At 43.7% G+C, this 24,891-nt stretch overlaps 1 protein-coding gene across 6 annotated transcripts in view; it reads right to left on the reverse strand.

Moving 5' to 3' along the window:
* ERC1 (ELKS/RAB6-interacting/CAST family member 1) overlaps positions 1-24,891 on the reverse strand; it is a 503,328-nt gene that overhangs the window by 254,229 nt on the left and 224,208 nt on the right. For all 6 annotated transcript variants that reach the window (XM_070409489.1, XM_070409487.1, XM_070409488.1 and 3 more), the window contains one exon: positions 14,932-15,067. In XM_070409489.1, the coding sequence (XP_070265590.1) occupies positions 14,932-15,067 (136 nt within the window). The remainder of the gene's footprint in view (positions 1-14,931; positions 15,068-24,891) is intronic.

Genomic DNA, 24,891 nt, shown 5'->3' on the forward strand with positions numbered 1-24,891 from the left:
TATGCTTATAAAAAAAATAAGCATACATTTTCAAAGTCTTTACCAAAACCCCCCAAAATAATCTTTTAGTTAAAATAATGAATTGATATGGTCCAAGAGAGGTTAACTCTTGCATTTGCATTTAAGGTCTTAGCAAAGGGGATATATATATATATATATATATATATATATATATATATATATGCTTCTGCTTTCTCTTAAAAATAATAAGAATCTTATTGGAGATTTTACTTTCCAAATGCAAGGGAGGAGTTTCCATAATAATACAAAGAAAAGGATTAAACCATTTCATTTCACTGAGATGAGAACATAGTACTTACAGAACACAGAATGTTACTGCCAATTTTAACTTTGATCACTATTTTATGGTGAGAATTTTTGTAATAAGCTCAAAGGATGTGGCCAAAAGTTCCCACAGAATAGGGCTAAAGTTAACTCTAGGAAATGCCTGAGCAGGCTACACATCAGTACTATCAATAAACATTGTTTTTCCCTGGCCAGTGTGCTCAATGGTTAGAGCATCAGCCTGTGCACTGGAGAGTCAAGGGTTCGATTCCCAGTCAAGGGCACGTGCCTGGGTTGCAGGTCTGATCCCGCCTCCAGTTGGGGCGCATGTGGGAGTCAACCAATTGATGTGTTTCTGTCACATCAATGTTTCTCTCTCTACCTCCTGTGTGTCTCTCTCTCCCCTTCACCTTCCTCCCTTCCACTCTCTCTAAAAATTAATGGAAAAAATAACCTCACTCCTTGGGTGAAGATTAAAAATAAATAAAAATAGTAAATAAATTAACACTGTTTCAATAAATTTCATTGGCTATCAAATGGAACTGAATTTTGACCAGAGGGAAAAGTATCTAAAGTATATTTCAAAACTGCAGAGTTTTTAAAAGTAATTTTTCTAAATGGTAAAAAGTTGCATAGTTTGAGCTAAAAGTTTTAAAAAGTTGCATACATGACAATAATCTGGATAGGTGCTTCACCTGCAGAAAAACAATTTTTAAGTTAATTTTAGCAACTACCCACAGGGTTGTAAAATGAGATGCTGATTTATATGTACACTTCCCCAGTGTAATCCCAACTCCATTTAATACCTGATTGAGAATAACATAAAAACCCACCCATGCCCATATTCTAGATAGAAAATTCCTGTTTGGCCAAGGAAAAAAGTAATTTAAAAGGGAGAAATTATATAAGATTAAATCTTCAAATAGGTCAAGGAGAAGGTCTGTTAAGAAGAAACCAAGTCCTGGCTGGTTTGGTTCAGTGGATAGAGTGTCAGCCTGTGGACTGAAGAGTCCCAGGTTTGATTCTGGTTAAGGGCACATGCCTGGGTTGCAGGCTCGGTCCTCAGTAGGGGGTGTGCAGGAGGCAGCCAATCAATGATTCTCGCCCATGATTAATGTTTCCATCTCTCTCTCCCTTCCACTCTGAAATCAATCTATATATATAAAAGCCTAAGCAAACAGAATGACCGGAATGACTGGTCGCTATGACGTGCACTGATCAACAGGGGACAGATACTCAATGCAGGAGCTGCCCCCTGGTGGTCAGTGCTCTCCCACAGCCAACCTCCCCCAGCCAGCCAACCTCCCGTGGTCCCTCCCCTCGGCCCCCGGGCTGGGATGGAGAACCAGGGGTGGGTGACAATGGACACGGCCCTTTCCCAGGGGCATCGAGTGCCAGCTCCCTCCTTGGGGTGAGCGGCCAACCTCCTGTGCCCCCCCCCCCCCCCCCCCCCCCCAGCCAGCAGGCCCTGATCAGCCTGCTGCCTGCCCACTGCAGTTGGCAGTGTGGCAGCAAGGAAAGGAGGAGGGGAGAAGAGGGGAACTGCACGGTGGCGGGGCGCTGATGATGGCAGCATCAGCATCCGGCGTCCGTTCCTTCCGCACCCAGCCCGGCAACCGTCACCTCCTCTCTGGCCCGGCCCTGATCAGCCCTGATCACCGGCCAGGCCTAAGAACCCCATCCGTGCACAAATTTTGTGTACCAGACCTCTAGTAAAAATATATTTAAAGAAAAAAAAGAAGAAACTAAAATTTATTTTTACAAAAAGAAAAGCAATGGTATCTTAGAGGTATCTAGCATGTGACACATCACGTACTATTTCTAGAAAGATGTGAGAAGATCTTAATTTTTAAAAAGGTTTTCTTAAATAATTATCCCCATGACCAATGTGAAGACCAAGGATGAGTAGTGTTCATTTCAAAAAGGAAAGAGAAAACATCTTACCAAAATGAAAAAAAAAAATCGTAAACAAAGTAAATCAAATCAAATTTGGAAGAAAAACACAAATGTTTTCCTAATTCTGCATCATATACATAGAGTTGCTTCCCCTATCTCTATTCTATTGTTTTCACTTTCTTTGAACTTTATTCTTCACATCATTGGTCTCATAAGACCCACAGTGTTATTTCAGCAGTGCCATTAATCTCTCTGACAGTACACTCCCTCAAGATTCAATTCAGATACTTATCTTTGTTATAAATAAAAACAAAGCACTAAACCACTATTAATATGAGCCCTGCTTTTAGTCCAGTCTACCTTGTCTTACTAAAATGTGACTAAAACTTAGTTTTGTCAAAAGACAAAGTGAGTGTTATTGCTTAAAGAATAAAAATATGTAAGGTAAATATTCCCAACTGAGGGAAAAGGACATTTCTTTTGTTAAAATATGTAAGGACCTTGAAGGGCAACCTATGAAATATTAGAGAATATTAGGATGTTAAATGTAATAACATCAAACAAAGTTTTTCTAAACTTGTAACTAATTTTTAAAATTTTATTTCTGTTATTTATAACAATAATTATAGCTATAGTTAATGAACAGCTTACCTGTACAAAACATTGTTTAATAAAATAAAAAAAGAAAATTTAAAAATAGCCCTTAATTGATATAGGGCCAATATAAACTAGTCAAGAAGAGAATGGAAGAATTATTAAATCATGCAGGAGCAATTATAAAATAAAATAAAATTAAACATATAGGCTGAGGAACAATGGATAAGACAGTAACAAGAACAGGATACAGTTCATCAAGAAAGGTTCATTTTAAACCAGAATCTTTAGGTAGTAAAAATGGAAATCTATAGGAAAAAGATTCTGCATAAGCAGAAGAACATAAATTAATTAGGAGACCTATAAACTCTATTTAAGGAACACCAACACTATCAGCTCGCCCAGAATAGACTATCCATGTTAGTTGGATATCTCACCTAAAAAGGAGGCTAGTTATACACTGTTTATGCTATTGGTTGACTCTTGTATGACACAGATTTAAACTGTGTGGGTCCACTCATATGTGGATTTTTAAAAATAAATATATTAAAAGATGTTGGCAACTTGCAACAATTTGAAGAAACTTACTGATGAACTGCACATCCTAGAAATAAGCCCAAAAAGACTAAGAAAAAGTTAGGTATGTCATGAATGCACAGAGAGACGTAATGCACAGATGATGTAAACTTATGGTATCAATAAACACAGTATTTTCTATTCCTTTTCATTTTCTTCATAACATTTTCTTTTCTCTAGCTTATTTAATTGTAAGAATACAGTACATAATACATATACGAAATATGTGTTCATCAACTGTTTATGCTATCAGTACAGCTTCCAGTGAACAGCAGGCTATTAACAGTTAAGTTTTGGGGGTGTCAAAAGTTCTATGGGGATTTTCAACCGGTGGGAGTGTCAATGCCCCTAACCCCCACAGTGTTCAAAAGTCAACTGTACTTAAAGGGTTTGGAAAATGGGCAACTCCAAAGGCCAATCTAAGATGTTTGTGAATGAGAGTTCTTGACATCTATCAATGCAACTAAAATCAATAAACGTTTTTCTAGAGAACCAGTTATGTTCAAAGTACCAAGATATGGTTCCCAAACCCAAGTACATGGGGAGAAAACACACAAAATCATTAGAAAATAATACAAGATAAAATAAGGCCTGAAATCAAAGCAGAAATAAACTTTAATGGAATTACAACAGGGGATGTGATCCTATATAATAAAAGCCTAATATGCTAAGTGTCTGGTCGTCCAGTCGGCTGTTCAACCAATCAAAGCGTAATATGCTAAATGATATGCTAAGGTCGCTCAACTGCTCACTATGATGTGCACCTCCACCAGGGGTCAGACACTCAATGCACAGGCATGGAAACATGGAACAGACTAATGAATCTCAGAGGGAAGGGAGGAGGAGGGAAGGCGGGTAGAGATTAACCAAAGATCTCATATGCATACTAGAGGCCTGGTGCACAGATTCGTGCACCAGTGGGGTCCCTTGGCGTGGCCTGTGGAGATCGGGCCAAAAATGGCAGTCCAACATCCCCGGAGGAGTCCCAGATTGTGAGAGGGCGCAGGACGAATCCGTGCACTGGGCCTCTAGTTTCAAATAAGAGGATTTAAGCAGGCTTCACAAAGGAAAGAGCATTTGATCTGAACCTTAAAAGATGAGTAGGCTTTCAATGAGAGATTTTCTAATCCCTAGATAAGCATCAGTCAAATCAACTACAATCATGTTTCCACAGAATTATTTGAGAGGCTCTTGTTGCTGGGATTTACCTAATTTCAGTACTTCATAGAAGCAATTACTCTATCAATTGCACTATAACACAACTTTTGCCATATACATACACAAAAAAGGTTATAACGAGCATATTTAATGTTTATAGAAAGGGGAGAAAACATTTCTTTGTCTCTGTATCCACAGAAACTCAAAACTGAATTTAATTATACAGAGCTAAATTTTGTTTTAATTTTATTTTTCAATTATAATTTGCATTCAGTATTATTTTGTAGTAGTTTCAGGTGTAAAATATGGTGGTTAGGTAATCATAAACTTTACAAAGTATTCCCTCCCATATTTCCAGTACCCACCCAGCATCATACACAGTTATTACAATATTATTGACTATATTGCCTATGCCAGTGATGGCAAACCTTTTGAGCTCGGCATGTCAGCATTTTGAAAAACCCTAACTTAACTCTGGTGCCATGTCACATATAGAAATTTTTTTGATAATTGCAACCATAGTAAAACAAAGACTTATATTTCTGATATTTACTTTATATATTTAAATGCCATTTAACAAAGAAAAATCAACCAAAAAAATGTCATAGGTTCGCCATCACTGGCCTATGCTGTACTTTACATCCCTATAACTTTTTTGTAACTACCAATCTGTACTTCTTGATTCCTTCACCTTTTTCACCCAGTCCCCTAACCCTCGTCCCTCTGACAACCACTAGTCTAGATTCCACATATAAGTGAAATCATATGGTATTTGTCTTTCTTTGACTGACTTATTTCACTTAGCATAATACCTTTAGGTCTATCCATAATGTTGCAAATGGTAAATTTTCATTCTGAAATTCCTGAGTAAGGGAAGCAAAGTTTGGCAAAACTAAATGCAGCACATCAACTGAAGAGTCACTATAATTTTTAAAAAAACACACACAAAAAACACACAGAAAAACCAATATGTGTCTCATTGTTTTTAATATTCATGTCCTATATCCATGACTATCAACTGGAATTATAAAATAGTTTAAATATGAGTATATATGGACCATGCTAGAAACACTTTAAAAAAAAAAAACATTGTATAATCAAGTCTTAAAATAGTCACATATATACCTAATAAGACATTATAAGACCCCAAATCTTCCCTGCCCCAGCCCTGGAACCAACCACTTTTCCAAGAAATCTTGGATCATTTTAGTGGAGAAAGGTATATAGAAACCAAAATCTGGATCCCCCTTCTTTCCACTCCTCTCCCAACCACTCCCACAGATAATTGTTGTTGTTTTTTAGTTTCTAGTCTATCCTTCGTTTTCTTTTGAAAGTAAGATCATATGTCTTTACTTTCTTATACCAAGGGTAGCATATTATAAATAGTCTTTTGTGCCCTCTCCCACTTGACAGAATGTCCTAGAAATCACTCCTTATCAGTTCATTAGAGACTTTCCTCATTCTTCTTCCTTTTTTTTTTTTATAATCCTTACCTCAGGATATGTTTTTATTGATTTGAGAGAGGCAGGAAGGGAAGGGGGTTGTGGGGAGAGAGAAAGAGAGAAGGAGAGAGAGAGAGAGAGAGAGATCAGTCAATTGCCCCCCGCCCCCCCCCCCCCGCCACACACACACACACACACACACAACCCAACGGGGGATCAAACCTGCAACTTAGGTATGTGCCCTGATCTGGAACCAAACCTGCAACCTTCTGGTGTATAGGACAACACTCCAACCAACTGAGCCACTCGGTTGGTGCCCTCATTCTTTTTAAAGCTGGCAGTCTTCAATGTGTGGATGTGTCATAGTGGATTTAAGCACCCTCCTACCTTTGGGCAATTAGGTTGTCATCAATATTCTGCAATTACCAACAATATTCCAAAAATTCTTGTGTATAGCTTGACCAGCATGGCTCAGTGGTTCAGTGTCGACCTAAGAACAAGGAAGTCACAGTTTGATTCCTGGTCAGGGCACATGCCCGGGTTTTGGGCTCGATCCGCAGTGGGGATAGTATAAGAGGCAGCCAATCAATGATTCTCTCTCATCACTGACGTTTCTATCTCTCTCTCTGTCTCTCTCCCTGTCCCTTCCTCTCTGAAATCAATAAAAAATATATTTTTAAAAATGTTTGTGTATGTCAGATACATCTAGATGTTGGACAGCTGGGTCAGTAAGTAACGGCATATATACAATTATAAGCAACATAAAAATTACATTTGGGACTTTAATCATTTTTAAGAGAGTAAAACAGCTTCTAAAACCAAAAAATGTTGAGCCTAGGTAATAAAGATCATAGTAATTGTCCAAAACACAAAGGTACAAAGAGGATACAACTTAGTGGTAATGTGATATCTTAAAGACATTAAGGCCAGGATAAACAAAAGCAGTGTTTAGAATCTGTGGGAGCGCTAGATCCAGTGCATTTAGGGGTATCATTTTCATTTCATTTGTAAGGAATCTGTTTAATCTCTTCAGAATACTTTTAATATGTTGAGCCAAGAACAAAGAGCAAAGTAATTTATATCCAAACTCACTTTCTGCCAAAAGGAATAGTTTTAGTTCCATTAAAGTATTCAAAAAATGGAAAATTGGAAAGAAATAGTTTTCTTTTTCAGAGCAATTTCAAGATAAAATATGGGATTTTGAATTTAAAAAACACAGTAAGCAAGGATAATAAAAGGACAAATGCTAAGTGCAACTATCATAAATAAATCCCACACATGATGTTGAACAAAAGAAGTCACAAAAGAATAAATACAATGAATCCATTTATAAAAATAAAAACATGCAATACTAACCTATACTTTTTATTTATATACTAGCGGCCCGGGGCATGAAATTTGTGCCCGGGGCAGCCCAGCCTGCAACCTCTCCAATCCGGGACCCCTTGGGGGATGTCCGACTGCCGGTTTAGGCTCGATCCTGAGGATTGGGCCTAAACCGGCAGTCAGACATCGCTCTCACAATCCTGAACCGCTGGCTCCTAACTGCCCACCTGCCTGCCTGCCTGACCACCCCTAAATGCCCCCCTGCAAGCCTGGTTGCCCCTAACTGCCACCCCACCGGCCTGGTCACCCCTTCCTGACCCCCTGCCGGCCTAGTCAACCTCAACTGCCCCCCTTGGCCGATCTGGTCGCCCCTAACTGCCCCCACCTGCCAGCCTGGTCACCCCCAACCGCCCCCCCCCCCCAGCCTAGTTTCCCCTCACTGCCCTGCCCTGCCAGCCTAATTGCCCCCAACTGTCACTCTGCCAGCCTGGTCGTCCACAACTTCCCCCCCTGCCTACCTGGTCACCCCCAACTGCCCCCCTCTGTCAGCCTGGTCACTCCCAACTGCCCATCTACTGGCCTGGTTGCCCCTAACTGCCCACCCCCGCTGGCCTGGATGCCCCACGCATGCTGCTTGTTCAGTCATTTGGTTGTCCCTCACTAACCCCCCTGCTGGCCTGGTGGTAGGCAGCCATCTTGTGAGGGTTAATTTGCATATTGCCTCTTTATTATATAGGATACACAGGTCATAAAGAAAAGCAAAGAACAACAAAAGTCACAATAATGATTTTCTCTAAAGGAATGGAAGAAATAATGATTGGGAAGGAATATATATGTATGATTTCTGGGATGCCATTAATATCCTTGAGATTATCACTTTATAATACTTTATTATTTACATTGTGTGTGTTATTTATTTTTTAAAATATAATTTATTTTTTTATAATAAAGTAAGAAAAAAAATGGTACTACTACTTTGTGGCAAGCTGAAACTTCTACCCAACTGAAGCCAGCAATGTTCTTACCACCATAACTGGCAGTCATTGAATAGCAAAAGGTGGAAATGAACCTTCAAGTTTTAACCTTGACAAACAAAAGAAAACACACTATGTGTTAACATGATAAACAGAATTAATCTTTGGTGGTATCTGATAAATATTAAATATTCATACTCATCAAAGTTCAAAACATTAATTATAAATTATTTCTTTTTGACATAAAAATGTATTTTAATCCTAGAATTATAATGCTATGTTGGAAATATTAAAATACTAAAATAATTCCTTACTTTTACTTCTCCTATTTCATGAAAACATCAAACAGGTGGACCCAAATGTATATTCAGAAATTGAAAACACAAACAAAAAAATCAGAAGTAAAAACTTTTTAAAATATAAATCCTCAATCAACTGGTTTTCTACTATTCTACTCCCCCATGAATTCTACTATTAGTCATTTCTCCAAGAATTGCTGGCAACTTTTAGCAAGGAATCATATTTATAGGTCACAACCTGGATGCTGAGGATAATCACTTCTGCTGGGCTGTCATTTGCAATAAGGCAGTTAAGAAATAAGTAGCAGAGCTATCTAGTAAAAGAACTGAGAACAGATCCAAAGTATCCTATTTGTAGCCCAGTGCTCTTTTCTCTATATTTGAATGAATTATATACATGTGTCTTGCATATGGCCATCAGCTATCACTTTTCATTACCTTAATTTTAAAATCTATCACATACTGAATCACCTTGGAAAAGTCATTCATCCACTCTAAATTCGTTTCCTCTAAATGTAATCCTATCTAATAAAAGAGAAACATGGTAATTAGCATACAACCGCTACCCTTCCCATTGGCTAATCAGGGCGATATGCAAATTAACTGCCAGCCAATATGGCGGTTAACTGCCAACAAAGATGGCGGCTAATTTGCATATGTAGGCACAATGCTGGGAGGCGAAAGGGAAAGGACTGAAGAAGCCCCCTGCCACTGATGGTGATTGGAAACGCAGGGGGTAGCTAAGAGCCAGCTGTGATCAGAGAACCAGGCGCCTTTGCCGCCCCGGCCAGTGATAGAGGAAGCAGGGGTGGAGCCAGCAATGGGAGCTGGGCAGGGACGGAGCCGGCAGTCCGGGGAGCTAGGGATCCCTTGCCCAGGCCTAAAGCCTTGGCCAAAGACGTTAGGCCTGGGCAGGGGTGGAGCCTGCAATCGTGGGGAGCTGGGGGTCCCCTACACAGACCTAATGCCTTGGCCAGAGGCGTTAGGCCTGGGCAGAGGCGGAACCAGCCATCGCAGGGAGCAGGGGCGGAATCAGTGATCCTGGGCAGCTGGGGGTCCCCTGCCCAGGCCTAATGCCTTAGCCAGAGGCGTTAGGCCTGGGCAGAGGCGGAGCCTGCAACCGCAGGGAGCTGGGGGTCCCCTGCCCAGGCCTAACGCCTTGGCCAGAGGTGTTAGGTCTAAGCAGGGGCGGAGCCTGCAACCTCGGGGAGCTGGGGGTCCCCTGCCCAGGCCTAAGGCCTCGGCCAGAGGCGTTAGGCATGGGCAGGGGCGGAGTCAGCAATCGTGAGCAGCTGGGGGACCCCTGCCCAGGCCTAATGCCTTAGCCAGAGGCATTAGGTCTAGGCAGGGGCAGAGCGGGAGATCGCGGGGAGCTGGGGGTCTCCTGCCCAGGACTAATGCCTCCATCAGAGGCCTTAGGTCTTGGCAGGGGCGGTGCCAGAGATCGTGGGTAGCAGGGGCGGAGCCGGGAATGGTGGGAGCTGGGGGTCCCCTGCCCAGGCCTGACACCCCTGCCGGAGGCCTCAGGCCTGGGCAAGGGGCCGATCCGGTGATCGGCGATCAGAGGATGATGAGGGTCAACTCCTCTGGCCGAGGCATCAGGCCTGGGCGGGGGGCGGAGCCAGCAATCGGAGGGGGCTGGGGGTCCCCTGCCCAGGCCTGATGCCTGGGCCAGAGGCATCAGGCCTGGGTGGGGGGCGGAGCCGGAGATTGGGGGGATATGAGGGTCCACTTGCCCAGGCCTGAAGCCTGGGTCAGAGGCGTCAGGCTTGGGCGGGGGGTGGAGCAAGCGATCAGAGGGAGATGGGGGTCCCCGGCCCAGGCATGATTCCTGGGCCAGAGGCATCAGGCCTGGGCGGGGGTCAGAGCCAGTGATCGGGGGGAGATGGGGGTCCCCTGTCCAAGCCTGACACCTCTGGCGGAGGCGTCAGGCCTGGGCAAGGGGCCGATCAGGCGATCGGAGGGTGATGGGGGTCGACACCTGAGGGCTCCCAGTATGTGAGAGGGCGCAGGCTGGGCTGAGGGACACCCCCCCCCCCCCCCCCCAGTGCACGAATTTTGTGCACCGGGCCCCTAGTATATAAATAAGTACTATGATCACTTTTCTCTTGGATTATAAAAGGAGGAAATAAGAAACTGCATATGAAAGCACTTTTGTTGTTCTTGCAACAACTTATAGAAGACCAAAAGGGCACCTTTGGGTTTACAAAGGCAGATGGGGAGTGGAAAACATTAAATGGGAGGGAGAAACAAGACAAATAAAACAGGTAAGGGGCAAATATAAAGAAGGGCTTATCCTATATAATAAAGAGGGAATATGCTAATTTATCCGTGACAGTGTCCCCGTAATGACCAATTTGCATATTGATGTGAGCGCAGAAGGGGGCAGGCAGCCAGGGGAGGGGGGACCTATTTGCATATTGATGTGTGCACAGCAGGGGGTGGGCGGCCAGAGCCAAGTTCACTGGGGCCAGGCACACCTCTCCTCCCTACAACTCCAGACCCAGGTGGAGGCAGGCCTGAGTGGCCCCCGCCCCAGGGTCAGACCCTTCCCTTCCCCTCCTCCCCCGCCCACAGCTGCAGCGCTGTCTCCACAGCTGAAGTGCACCGAACCTTCCTGGGGGTTCGGCTAAACCCACCCTCCTAGCCCGCCTGGCTCCTCCCTGGCCCAGCCCCTACCCCACTCCAGGATATTGGAGCCCCACCCTGAGCAGGTACAGCTGCGAAACAGCCACATACAATTTAAAGAATGGCACCAAGCGGGAAGGTTTGACAGTTACTCCCCCTTCGGCCTCGCCACCCCCTTAGTGCCCCCCCTAACTCCCTACCCCCTGCCAGTGCCTCCAGGGACAACCAGCACTACAGGGCTGCTGGCCAGAGCCCGCCCCTCCAAGGCCTGAGGAGAGCGCCTGACAGGAGCCTAGACTGCAAAGAAGGAAGAGGAAGCATCCACGGGGAGCTCTTCAATCCCCCTGCACGGACACCCTACCCCAGCCCCCACACCCCTAGGGGAATGGATGGACACCATACCCCAGCCCCTGCACCCCCGGGGGGACAGGAAGGCTGACCAGACAGGGAGAAGACCCAGCCTCAGGGTAGCTGCAGCCCACACTTCCGATTCCCAATCTCTTTCCCCCGCCACCCCGTCAGGGGCGCCCACAAGGATAGCACGCCAATGACCACCCGTCAGTGCCCCCGAGGCACCCGGGGCCCGTGGCCGCCACTGCCGGGCCCCCCCTGCTGGGGCCGGGCACGCCTCTCCTCCCTACAACTCCAGACCCCGGTGGGTCCAGGCCCTCTCCACCACCCCCCCCCCCCGCCCCCAGCAGCAGCGCCGTCTCCACAGCTGAAGAGCCCTGAACCTCACTGGGGGTGCGGCTAAACCCGCACTCCTAGCCCGCCAGGCTCTACCCTGGCCCTGCCCCCATCCCAGTCCAGGAGATTGGAGCCCCGCCCTGAACAGGTACACCTGCGAAACAGCCACATACAATTTAAAGAATGGCGCCAAGCAGGAAGGTTTGACAGTTACTCCCCCTTCAGCCTCGCTGTCCCCCTAGCACCCCCCCTAACTCCCTGCCCCCCCACCAGCGCCTCCAGGGATGACCAGAGCTACAGGGCTGCTGGCCAGAGCCCGCCCCTCCGAGGCCTGCAGAACCCTCTGCAAAGCTTCCATAACTACAGTCCCAGGAAACAATCATGCCCTCCTTCCCTAATCAGCACCTGCTACCTGCAAGAGTACCTGTGGGCAGTTGGGGGCGAGCAGGCTGGCAGGGGGGGCTTTTGGGGGTGATCAGGACAGCAGAGGGGGCAGTTGGGGGAGAGCAGGCCAGCGGGGGGGGGGGGGGGGGGCAGTTGGGGGTGAGCAGGCCGGGGGGGGGGGGGGGACAGTTGGAGGTGATCAGGCCGGAAGGGGGGGGGCAGTTGCGGGTGATCAGGCCGGCAGGCAGAGTGGTTTAGGCCCACAGGAATTGGGCCTATACCAGCAGTTGGACATCCCCCGAGGGGTCCCGGACTGGTGAGGGTGCAGCCAGACTGAGGGACACCCCCCCCCATGCACGAATTTTGTGCACCAGGCCACTAGTCTTATCATAAAATATTTTCTATAATTAAAAAGAACAATGTGTGCCCTAGCCAGTTTGGCTCAGTGAATAGAGTGTCAGCCTGCAGACCGAAGGTCCCAGGTTCAATTCTGTCAAGGGCACATACCTTGTTGCAGGCTCCTTCCAACCCTGGGCCATGGTCAGGGCTCGTACCGGAGGCAACCAATTGATGTGTTTCTCTCACACCGATATTTCTCTCTGTGTTTCCCTCTCTCTTCTACTCTCCCTCAAATCAGTGGAAAAATATCCTTGAGTGAGTATTAAAAAACAAACAACAACAAAAACCAATGTGATCTGAGTTCAAAAAAGATTAAATTGAAACACCAGAAACAGAATAATTATTAAACAATTTCATAAAACATAAAGAAGGTAATGCATACATACATACACACACACACACACACACACACACACACACACACACACATAGGAGAAAGAAGAGAAAATTGACAGTTTCAATTATTGTTAGCAAAGACAAGGAAAATTGGCATGCTGCTTTTTTTCAAAAGTCAGTGCATTTGAGGAAATTTATACTGTTTCTATAAGGTATATAAGTTTTATAATCAGTAAAAGTTATATAAAACAAAAGGGCCCAGTCGGTGGGGTCCCTTGGCATGGCCTGCGGGGATCGAGCTGAAACAGGCATCCAACATCCCCTGAAGGACGTAGTAGTGAGCAAAGCAGCCGGTGGCTGGGGAGGAGCCACTCCCGCTCATCCCGGGCCCTGCTCATCCCAGTCAGCTCATCCTGGTCAGCTGAGCGGCGCACCCACTATGGGAGCGCACTGACCACCAGGGGGCAGTTCCTGCATTGAGCATCTGCCCCCTTGTGGTCACTGCACCTCATAGCGACTGGCCAACCAGTTGACCAGTTACTTAGGCTTTTATATATATAGATGAAATGAAAATAGGTATTAAGTCAGATTTAATGTCTGAAATGAAAATGTTAACACTTGGAGTGCGGGAAACGAGTTAAGTCGGCTCGCGTGAATTGCGCGTACTCCGCGGGAGCCGTCTTAACTCGGTTCATATAGATTTGCGGTGGAGTGCGGGAAACGTGTAAACTCGGGCCGATTGTAACTGCGTATTACCAAATATTTGTTTGTTTGCCGTTCACAAAGATACCTACCTGCGTATGCGAACCGTTTCATACCCATTGGGGTAATAGGTATCATAAAAATCCCTGATTTTGCGCGGGAAACCTAAATAATTGCCCGCGCCATCTTATATTTTGGCGGGAAATTCACCCGACACCGTAGTGTTAAAAGCCTAAAAATGGCTTCTATATACTAGATAATAACTCCTCCAAATCTCTCCAGTAAAGATTTCACAATTATGCAATTGTGACCTAAACACTCTATCCTACCCAATTAGGAGTTACAATGACAGAAAAAAATCTGGCTGTGGCTTAACAGTCTCAGCAATAAGTTTCTAACAAGTTTACGGTATTCTTCTCTAAAATGTAAATCTTCATTCAGACAGGCTAGAGATCCAGGAAGTCTCAGAATCATGACAGAGCCATTCAGCTGTGTGCGTACATGAGTTAAGTAAACTGATTTCCTGAGTCCATTTCCTCATCTGTAAAATGTGCGCAAAATCGCAGGCATACTGGATCTCTGTGAAGGTTAGACAGAGTGAATGCTCAGGGCCTAGTTTCAAGGACTGGGTACATAACTGACACTTATCATATGGTCACTGCTACTATTGTTTTTGAACCTGGTTTAACTTAATCTGCAAATAATTAAGGTTCACACATAATTATCATTCCATTGGGGTAAAAAAGTATAGTTTATACATCTTGCATGACTGTAAAATATGCTCTCTGAATTTTTAAAAAGGAAGGAAATAAAGAGGGAGGGAAAAATAGGACTGGAAGGTGGGGAGAAAGGAAGAATGGAAGAAGAAGGAAGTTAAAAATATAGACACAAACCAAGACCAGCATTGCACTTTAATAAAGAAAAATGCAAAATAGTTAAAGTGACCACCCTAAAGCTCAACAATACCCATTTATTAAATTGAAATAAAACTTACCAATTAAGTGCGATTAACTGGAAGCAAGATGAACTTTCTCCTATGCTGAGGTATCGGCACAAAGCTGTGGAATAAAACTTGCCTTTTCTATTTAAAGCCATTCCTTTATTGCTAAGCAGTTGGTCTGAGAGGAAGGCAGTAAGCAGGGTTAAAAAGAGGAAAAAGAGGGAATAGAGATGAAGAGAAAAACAACATGCAATTCTGAATCAAGTCTCTTCACCAGAGCCTTGCAGATTCTCCTGTGTTCTCACCTGGAGTTGTGCAGAGCTGTCGTTGAGACTGTCCTCCCTTCGCCGAGCCTCCTCTAGCATCTGCGCACTCTTCTTCTTTTCCACCTGTTCCTTGTGCTTCAGATTTGCTACCTTCTTATTCTGGTCTTTCACTTGCCTGTTGATAAGGAAGAAGAAAAATCAAGCTATTCATATATATGTATAGAAAAAATGTTCATCTACAGTTTTACACCACTGCCACCAAGGAATGGCTGAAAACCAACAAAGAATTCCTGCAGCAAAATGATTCCAACACTTTCAAGGGTACTCCTACTAATAGTAACAAATTGTTCACAATAATGTTTCAGGAACATGTATTTCAGCATGTACATGTATTTCAGCATGTACTTCACAGGAAGTACAGTGAAATCCTAAAAGAAAAGGAGGGCATGAGATAGTTTGAAATGAAAAAGAAACCAAGTCAGAGATTTATGATGAAAATATGGAAACAGTCTCCTGAAATCAATGCTATGAAATAATAGAATAGCTGATTAAGAAAGGTTTTGTAATACAAATCTTATTTTACTATTATTAAATCTTTCACACTTTCAAAAGGCGATATGCAATCCTATCTAGTAAAAGAGAAACATGGTAATTAACCGTAACTTCGCTACCCTTCCCATTGGCTAATCAGGGTGATATGCAAATTAACTGCCAACCAAGATGGCAGCCGGCTGCCAGGCAGCTGAAGTGAACAGGCGGCTTGCTTGCTCCAGTGATGGAGGAAGCCAAGGTTCCCCGCCTGCCTTGCCAGCCTCTGAGCTTGCTCTCTAAGAAACATTGTTGCAAATATAGAAGCTAAACAAAACCCAGAAACCTGCCTTCAGCCGTCAGAGCTGGAGCGAGCAGGACTGAAACAGTGTTACAATTAGAGAACCCAAACAAACCCAGATCCCTGCTTTCAGCAGCCGAGGCCTCAAGCTGGAGCTGGCCTCAGAGCTAAAGTCGGCTCTCAGCTTCAGTGACAGCTATAGATGGAAAATAAATCCCAGAATAAAAAAATAAAAAAAAGAGAAAAGGAGAGGTTGGGAGCTTCAGTCACCCGCCAGCCTGAAAACGGCCCTCAGCCCCTCACCCAGACTGGCCAGGCACCCCAGTGGGGACCCCCACCCTGAAGGGGGTGTGACCAGCTGCAAACAGCCATCATCCCCTCACCCAGGCTGGCCAGGCACCCAAGCGGGACCCCCACCCTGATCCAGGACACCCTTCAGGGCAAACCAGCCGGCCCCCACCTGTGCACCAGGCCTCTATCCTATATAGTAAAAGGGTAATATGCCTCCCAGCACCGGGATCAGCAGAGCAGCGAGGCTTCTTAGCACCGGGATCAGCTGAGCAGTGAGGCCTCACTGCCCCTGTGTCAAGCGGAGTTTCTAGGCCTCCCAGCACCGGGATTAACAGAGCAGCGAGGCCTCCCAGCACCGGGATCAGCGGAGCAGCGAGGCCTCCTAGCACTGGGATCAGTGGGGCTACGAGGCCTCCTGGCCCCTGGAGCAGTGTGACAGGGGGCAGCGCCCAAACCCCCTGATCGCCCTGTGGCTCTGTGTGTGACAGGGGGCGGGGCCACAACCTCCCTATCCGCCCTGCTCTGTTGTGACAGGGGTGGCGCCCCAACCCCCTGATCGGCCCGGCTCTGTGTGTGACAGGGTGTGGCGCCCCAACCCCCCTGATGGGCCCTGTTCTGTGTGTGACCGGGGGCAACGCCCCAACCCCCTGATCGGCCGGCTCTGTATGTGACAGGGGTGGTGCCACAACCCCCTGATCGGCCCTGCTCTGTGCGTGACAGGGGTTGGCGCCGCAACCTCCCCATCGACTCTGCCTTGAGTGTGACAGGGGGCGGCGCCCCAACCTCCAATCGGCCCTACCCTGAGCGTGACTGAGGGTGGCATCGCAACCTCCTGATCCGCCCTGCTCTGTGCATGACAGGGGGCAGTGCCCCAACTCCCCAATCGGCCCTGCTTTGAGCCTGACCAGGGGCTGCGGGGCAGGCACCTAGGGATTGGGCCTGCCCTCTGCTACCCGGGAGTGGGCCTAAGCCAGCAGGTCGTTATCTCCTGAGGGGTCCCAGACTGTGAGAGGGCACAAGTGGGGCTGAGGGATACCCCACCCTCCAGTGCACAAATTTTTGTGCACTGGGCCTCTAGTCTATATAATAAAAGCCTAAGCAACTGTTACAGTGGAATGACCAGAACAACCAGTCACTATGATGTGCACTGACCACCAGTGGGCAGACGCTCAACACATGAGCTGCCCCCTGGTCGTCAGTGCGCTCCCACGGGGGGAGTGCCGCTCAGCCAGAAGCTGGGCTCACGGCTGGTGAGCGCAGCAGTGAAGGTAGGAGCCTCTCCCGCCTCCACAGTAGCACTAAGGAGCAGCGAGCTGAGAGGTAAGGAGCAGTAAGCAGGCAGGTGGTAAGGAGCAAGGGTGTCTTGGACTGAGAGAAGGATGTCCACCTGCTGGCGAGCCCCACTCGTGAGGAGCGGGTCTAGCCGGCAGGCGGACATGCCCTGAGGCATCCTGGACTGCGAGAGGGTGCAGGCCAGGCTGAGGCTCCTACCCCCACCCCAGTGCACGAATTTCATGCACTGGGCCTCTAGTGTATATATAAATGAAAATAATGCTATAAAGATGTAGGAACCCAGCTTAAGCAACAGAACATTATATCTACTTCTGAAGCTCCCTATCCTATACCACTGCCTCCACACTAAGCTAAGAATATCCTACATCCTAAAAATTGTGTTTAAAATCCCCTTGCTTTTATTATAGTTTTGTTGCATATATTGATCCTTCATTAATTTTGCATGTTTTAAAAATTTATTTATAAAGTTTATTAATAAACTATTTTTCTTTTCAATATATTTTGAGTCTCGTACTGATGATCAATGAGGAGTATAATGTAGCTTTTTATGCCTTCATTTTCAATTCAGTATAAAATAATATACGGCAATTGTTTTAACATATTCCAAAGTTGATAAACAACTGAGTTGTTTCGTTTCTTCCTATTACAAGCAATGCTGCTGGATACATGTGGTATGCCTGTTCGAGAGTTTCTCCAAGGAATAGGCCTACAAACTGAATTTTAAGTCAGGTAGTAGGTATACCTTTAAGTTTACTATTTTCCAAGAAGTTATATTAATTTATACTTGCCCCAGTAGTGCAAAACAATACCTGTTACACTTCTACATATCCACTAACACTTAGTACTATCAGACTTTCTAAATTTGATCAATCTGGTAGATATAAATAAAAAATATGTCATATAGTTTTAAAATGCATGCTCCTGGCTACTGAGGCTGAACATCTTTTCATTTAGTATTTGACCATTCCTGTTTACTTCTGTGAAATAGCTACTTATGTGTTTTGCCCATTTTTCAATGAGGGTATCTTTTTCTTAATGACTTGTAAGTATCCTTTATATATTCTGGATCATAATCCTTTATCTGCTATATGCTACACAAATATTTTCTTCCAATTTATGAATTATTTCTTTGATTGCTTTATAATATGATATGCTTTCATTTATAAAATTTATAATTGTTTCAATGTACCAATCTTCTCCATTGTAGTTTGAAATCTTGTCACATTTTACAGAATCTTCCCCATCCCAAGTTCATAAAGATATTCCCTGAAAATTTTGTAACTTAGTCTTTTACAGTGAAGTCATTCATCCACCTGAAACTTATGTTGTATATGGTATGAAGTAGAGATATAATTTCAATTTCAGGGGTGGTCTGAGGTAAGAATACATATATTGATAACTAATTGTTCAGCATAACCTATATGCATTGCTACTTCTGTCGTGTATAAAACCTCTATATATTCTGGAAGTGCTAGCCATAGCGATCAGACAAAAAGAAGAAATAAAAGGCATCCAAATTGGAAAAGAAGAAGTAAAACTGTCCTTGTTCGCAGATGACATGATACTGTACATAGAAAACCCCCAAAGAGTCTACCAAAAAAACTACTAGACCTAATAAATGAATTCGGCAATGTAGTAGGATACAAATTAACACCCAGAAATCTATGGCCTGTTTATACACCAATAACGAACTCACAGAAAGAAAAACTAAAAAAAAAATCCCATTTACCATTGTACCAAAAAATTAAGATATCTAGGAATAAACTTAACTAAGGAGGTAAAAGACCTGTACTCGGAAAACAACAGGACATTGAAAAAAGAGATAAAGGAAGACATAAACAAATGGAAGAACATACCATGTTCATGTACTGGTAGAATCAACATCATTAAAATGTCCATACTACCCAAAGCAATCTACGGATTCAATGAAATCCCCATTAAAATACCAATGGCATATTTCAAAGATCTAGAACAAACTCTCCAAAAATTCTTCTGGAATAAAAAAAAGACCCCAAATAGCCACAGCAATCCTGAGAAAGAAGAACAAAGTTGGAGTAATCACAATACCAGATATCGGCTATATTACCAAGCCACGGTTCTCAAAATTGCCTGGTACTAGAACAAGAACAGACATATAGACCAATGGAACAGAACAGAGAACCCAGAAATTGACCCAAGGCATTATGCTCAATTAATATTTGGCAAAGGAGACAAGAGCATACAATGGAGTCAACACAGTCTCTTTAATAAATGGTGCTGGGAAATTTGGTCAGCATACAAAAAACTGAAACTAGATCACCAACTTACACCATATACAAAAACAAAGTCAATATGGCTAAAGGACTTAAATGTAGCATGGGAAATCATAAAAATCCTACAACACTCCATAGGCAGCAAAACAGCAGACATATGTTGTAGCAATATCTTTACTGACACAGCTCCTAGGGCAATGGAGACTAAGGAGAAAATAAACAAATAGGATTACGTCAAAATAAAAAAGCTTCTGCACAGCAAAAGAAGCCATCAACAAAACAGCAATAAAGCCCATTGCATAGGAGAACTTATTTGCCAATGTTATCACCGATAAGGGTTTAATCTCCAACATTTACAGAGAACTCACACAACTTAACAAAAGGAAGATAAACAATCCAATCAAAAAATGGGCAAAGGACCTAAGTAGACAGTTTTCGAAGGAGGACATACAGAAGGCCAGGAGACATATGAAAACATGCTCAAAGTCACTAATCATTCGAGAGATGCAAATCTAAACAACAGTGAGGTACCATCTCACACCTGCCAGAATGCCTATCATCAACAAATCAACAAATGACAAGTGCTGGAGAGGATGTGGAGAAAAAGGAACCCTTATGCACTGCTGGTGGGACTGCAGACAGATGCAGCCACTGTGAAAGACAGTATGAAGTTTCCTCAAAGAGTTAAAAATGGAACTCCCATTTGTCCCAGTAATTCCATTTGTAGGACTATGCCCCAAAAAACCAGAAACACCAATCAGAAAGGACATATGCACCCCTAGTTCATAGCAGCACAATTTACAATAGCTAAGATTTGGAAACAACCTAAGTGCCCATCAGCAGATGGGTGGATTAAAAAACTGTGGTATCTCTACACAAAGGAATACTACACCGCTATCAAAAAGATGGAACTTATACCATTTGCAACAGTATGGATAAAACTGGAGAGCATTATGCTAAGCGAAATAAGCCAGAGAAAGATAAATATCACATGATCTCACTCATATGTGGTATATAATGATCAACATAATTTGATGAACAAAAATAGCTCCAGAGACAAATGGCAGGGGTGGGGGGCGGGTTAGAGAGCAACCAAAGGACTTGTATGCATACATATTAGCATAATAAATGAACACCGACACTGGGGGGGGGAGGCTTGCCCGGGTGGGAATGGCTTGGGGGGGGGGGGGGGTTCAATCGGGGAAAAAGGAGACATATGTAAAACTTTAGACAATAAAAAAATCTCTATAGACATGTGTACCTATTGTGTGGCTCTCTACTCTGATACTTTTGTATATTTCTGCACTAAATCTGTACTACTTTAATTACTATACCTTTCAATATCTGGTAAAGTAAAGCCTGCCTACCTTGTTCTTTTTCAGGACCGTCTTGGCTATTCTTGCCCCTTAACATTTCTATAAATTTCACAAACAGCTTGTCAAGTTCCACTAAACCAGTCAACCAACCAACCACAGTAACCAAAATCCAATGCAGCCTTTTGGGATTTTGATTGAAATTGTACCAAATCTATTTATCAGTTTGGGAAAAACTGACACTTCCATGCTCTTGAGTCTTTCAGTTCATCCACATGGTACATTTCTCCAGTTATTTAGTTCTCCTTATAAGCCTTTCAACAAAGTATTACAATTTCCTCAATAAAAGACCAGTATTTATTTTATTTATAGGTACCTTATATGTTTTGTTGTCATTTTAAGTTTCAGATATTGTGTCACTCTTCAAAAAGTACTTTTCAACAATGTAAATACTAACAAAATTAACATGTAATTCTTTGTTGTCATTTAATATCTAGTCTATATGCAAATTTGCCCAGTTTTCTACAAAAAAATTTTTTTTAAACTGGCTCATCTGAATCAGAATCCAAAAGATTTGCAACACAATCCATAGCACTGTGTTTGTCAAATCCTCTCAAGTTTCTATTAATCTAGAGGAAAGTCTCTCACCTCCTCCCCTGCCCTGTTTTTAATGCCACTGATTTGTTAAAGAATGTGAGTTCTGTAAAATGACTCCCATTTTGGAATGTCTGTTTGTTCCTTCATGGTGCCATTTGTTTCTTTACCTCATGCTTATTCTTTCTTAGATATTGAAAATTAGCTTTAAACAGATTCAGTTTCAACATGTTAAGTCAAAATACAAAATAATGGTGTTTCCACACTGATTACTCATTCATTAGTAAAGAATAATCAGAATGAAGGTAGTGACAGCCCGGTCTATTCTGTGTGTTAGGTTCACCCTTTCATCAACTTTAATCTAATGGTTCCATGCACTAATGATCTTTTCCTGAAAACATTATTTCAATGACATTTTTAAATTAAATTTTCTTATGTTTTCTTGCTGACATATAGATATGCACTTAATTTCTGTATTTAGGTTTTATATCTGGCAAACTTGGTAAATGCTCCTACTAATTCTAATTCTTTTTCTGTGGATTCTTATCATAATAAAATACGTAATAATTAATTTTTTAATCTTTACACTTTCTTTTTTCTTGTCTTATTGAACTTGCTAGAAGTTCTGGAACTATGATGAAAGTAAGTAGTGAGAGTGGGTATTTTGACTCTTTCCTAATTCTAAAGAAAGTGATTTTTACATTTCACCATTGACTGATATTTGCTGTACTTTTTTCTTTGGAAACATTTTACCTAGTCCTTGTCTGCCAAAAGTGTCTACTATTTTAGTAGTAAATGAATGCTAAATTTATTGACAGACTTTTGAGATTTTCTAATGTTAAACCTATTTTATCATGAATAAATCCTACTTTATATTTTGCATGATATTTACCTCTAAAATTTCTTTACTTACTTCACACTCAACCATACATTTATAAAATTAATGAAAAAATCTGGCACTTTTATTGTTCCATGTAATAAAGGTTTCTCAGAGAATATAGTTAACAATATTGTCAAAGAGAAACCAAGATGGTGGCATAGATAAACACCGGAAATTGCTGCCTCCGACAACAACTTCAAAAATACAACTAAAAGACAGAAAGGTAATCATCCAGAACCACAGGAAGGCTGGCTGAGTGGAAATTCTACAACTAGAAGGAAAGAGAAGAGCACACAGACTCAGAGGAGCTACGAAAGTAAAGTGCAAAGGTACGGAGGCTCCGGCTTGCGGGGGAAAGGGGCAGGCACCTGAGGACGAGGCTGTCTTTTTGAATCAGGAGGGAATCACAAGCTCCCGACTGCTCTGAACTCCGGTTCCGGGAAATCTCTGGGATCCCAGGGCTCATACGGGGAGAAACTGGACGGTCTGGCAGCAGGCAGAACTCGGAACTTGAGGGTGGCTTTCCCTCAGAGGTGCTGGCAGCAATTACCAGGACACTGAGACACGCGGCCCCTTAGGGCAGGGCTGAGAATCAGCCATAGCTGCTTGCTCCGCACTGTTGATTCCGAGACCCCGCCCCATCCAGGCTGCTGCAAAGGCTTTTGCATATGAATGCCTGGGTCCTTTGCAACCTGAAAATTACCTAACAAATTGCAGCTGGGCCAGACAGACCCAGAACTTCCAAGAGAAGGCCCAAGGCCCCACAGCAGCTTGCATTGCTTCACAGCTGGGCCTCATCTGGGCACCCCCAAACCCCCAAAAAAGGAAGGGGAATCTGCATATCTCTTCGTAGCTCCTGCTGGGTAACCTCAGGAAGAGGCTTAATTAGCACCTCCTTAGATCCAAGAGCCAGTGTACCCAGTGGTCAGAGTGGGACCATCCAGATTACAACTCCTCAGATTCATAAGGAACACACTCAGGGGGCATACTCAGTGAGCACCAAAGCCCCACTGAAGCAAGTCTTGCCCCAGAATGGTGTATTCAGCACAGAGGTTCTCCCACTGCAGACACAGCTGATTCTCACTGCCAATTGGCCTGTAGGTCAATTCCTCCCAGTGACACCTAAAACAATCAAGGCATAACTACAACAAGACTGTGCACAAAGCCCACAAGGGGGTGCACCAAGACTGTCCACCTCAGGTAACTGGGGAGGCTGAGCCACTGGGCCCTGTACGACACCTAGCACACAAAACCACTCTACCAACACAGGGAAGCAGACAAAATGCGAAGACAAAGAAACAGGTCACAAATGACAGAAATGGAGGACAGCAAATGACTGGATATAGAGTTCAAAACCACGTTTCTAAGATTTTTCAAGAATTTTATGGAAACTGCCGATAAATGTAGTGAGATCCTCAAGAAATCTAGTGAGACCCTCGATGTTGTGATAAAGGACCAACTAGAAATTAAGCATACACTGACTGAAATAAAGAATATTATACAGACTCCCAGCAGCAGACCAGAGGATCGCAAGAATCAAGTCAAAGATTTGAAATATGAAGAAGCAAAAAACACCCAACCGGAAAAGCAAAATGAAAAAAGAATCCAAAAATACGAAGATAGTGTAAGGAGCCTCTGGGTCAACTTCAAGCGTACCAACATCCGAATTATAGGGGTACCAGAAGAAGAGAGAGGGCAAGATATTGAAAACCTATTTGAAGAAATAATGACAGAAAACTTCCCCTACCTGGTGAAAGAAATAGACTTCCAAGTCCAGGAAGCGCAGAGAACCCCAAACAAAAGGAATCCAAAGAGGATCACACCAAGACACATCATAATTAAAATGCCAAGAGCAAAAGACAAAGAGAGAATCTTAAAAGCAGCAAGGGAAAAAAGGTCAGTTACCTACAAGGGAGTACCCATACAACTGTCAGCTGATTTCTCAACAGAAACCATGCAGGCCAGAAGAGAGTGGCAAGAAATATTCAAAGTGATGAATACCAAGAACCTACAACCAAGATTACTTTATCCAGCAAAGCTATCATTCAGAATTGAAGGTCAGATAAAGAGCTTCACAGATAAGAAAAAGCTAAAGGAGTTCATCACCACCAAACTAGCATTATATGAAATGCTGAAAGGTATTCTTTAAGAAGAGGAAGAAGAAAAAGGAACTCTTACCATTTGCCACAGCATGGATGGAACTAGAGAGCATTATGCTAAGTGAAATAAGCCAGTCAGAGAAGGATAAATACCACATGATCTCACTCATTTGTGGAATATAATGAACATCATAAACTGATGAACAAGGACTGATCCAGAGACGGAGAGGCATTGATTGGACTGTCGGGCCTTGGAGGGAAGGTAGGGGAGGGTGAGGTAAGGGGGAAAGATCAACCAAAGGACTTACATGCAAGCATATAAGCCGAACCAATGGACATGGACAATGGGGGGGGGGGGGGGGGGGGGTGAGGGCATGAGCCATGAGTGGGGGGGGGGGGGTGTGTAGGGGGTAATGTGGGTATAAGGACACATATGTAATATCTTAAT

The sequence above is a fragment of the Myotis yumanensis genome, unplaced genomic scaffold (assembly GCF_028538775.1).
Source record: "Myotis yumanensis isolate MYYU_CA2020_CCGP unplaced genomic scaffold, mMyoYum1.0.hap1 SCAF_3, whole genome shotgun sequence".
NCBI classification, from domain to species: domain Eukaryota; kingdom Metazoa; phylum Chordata; class Mammalia; order Chiroptera; family Vespertilionidae; genus Myotis; species Myotis yumanensis.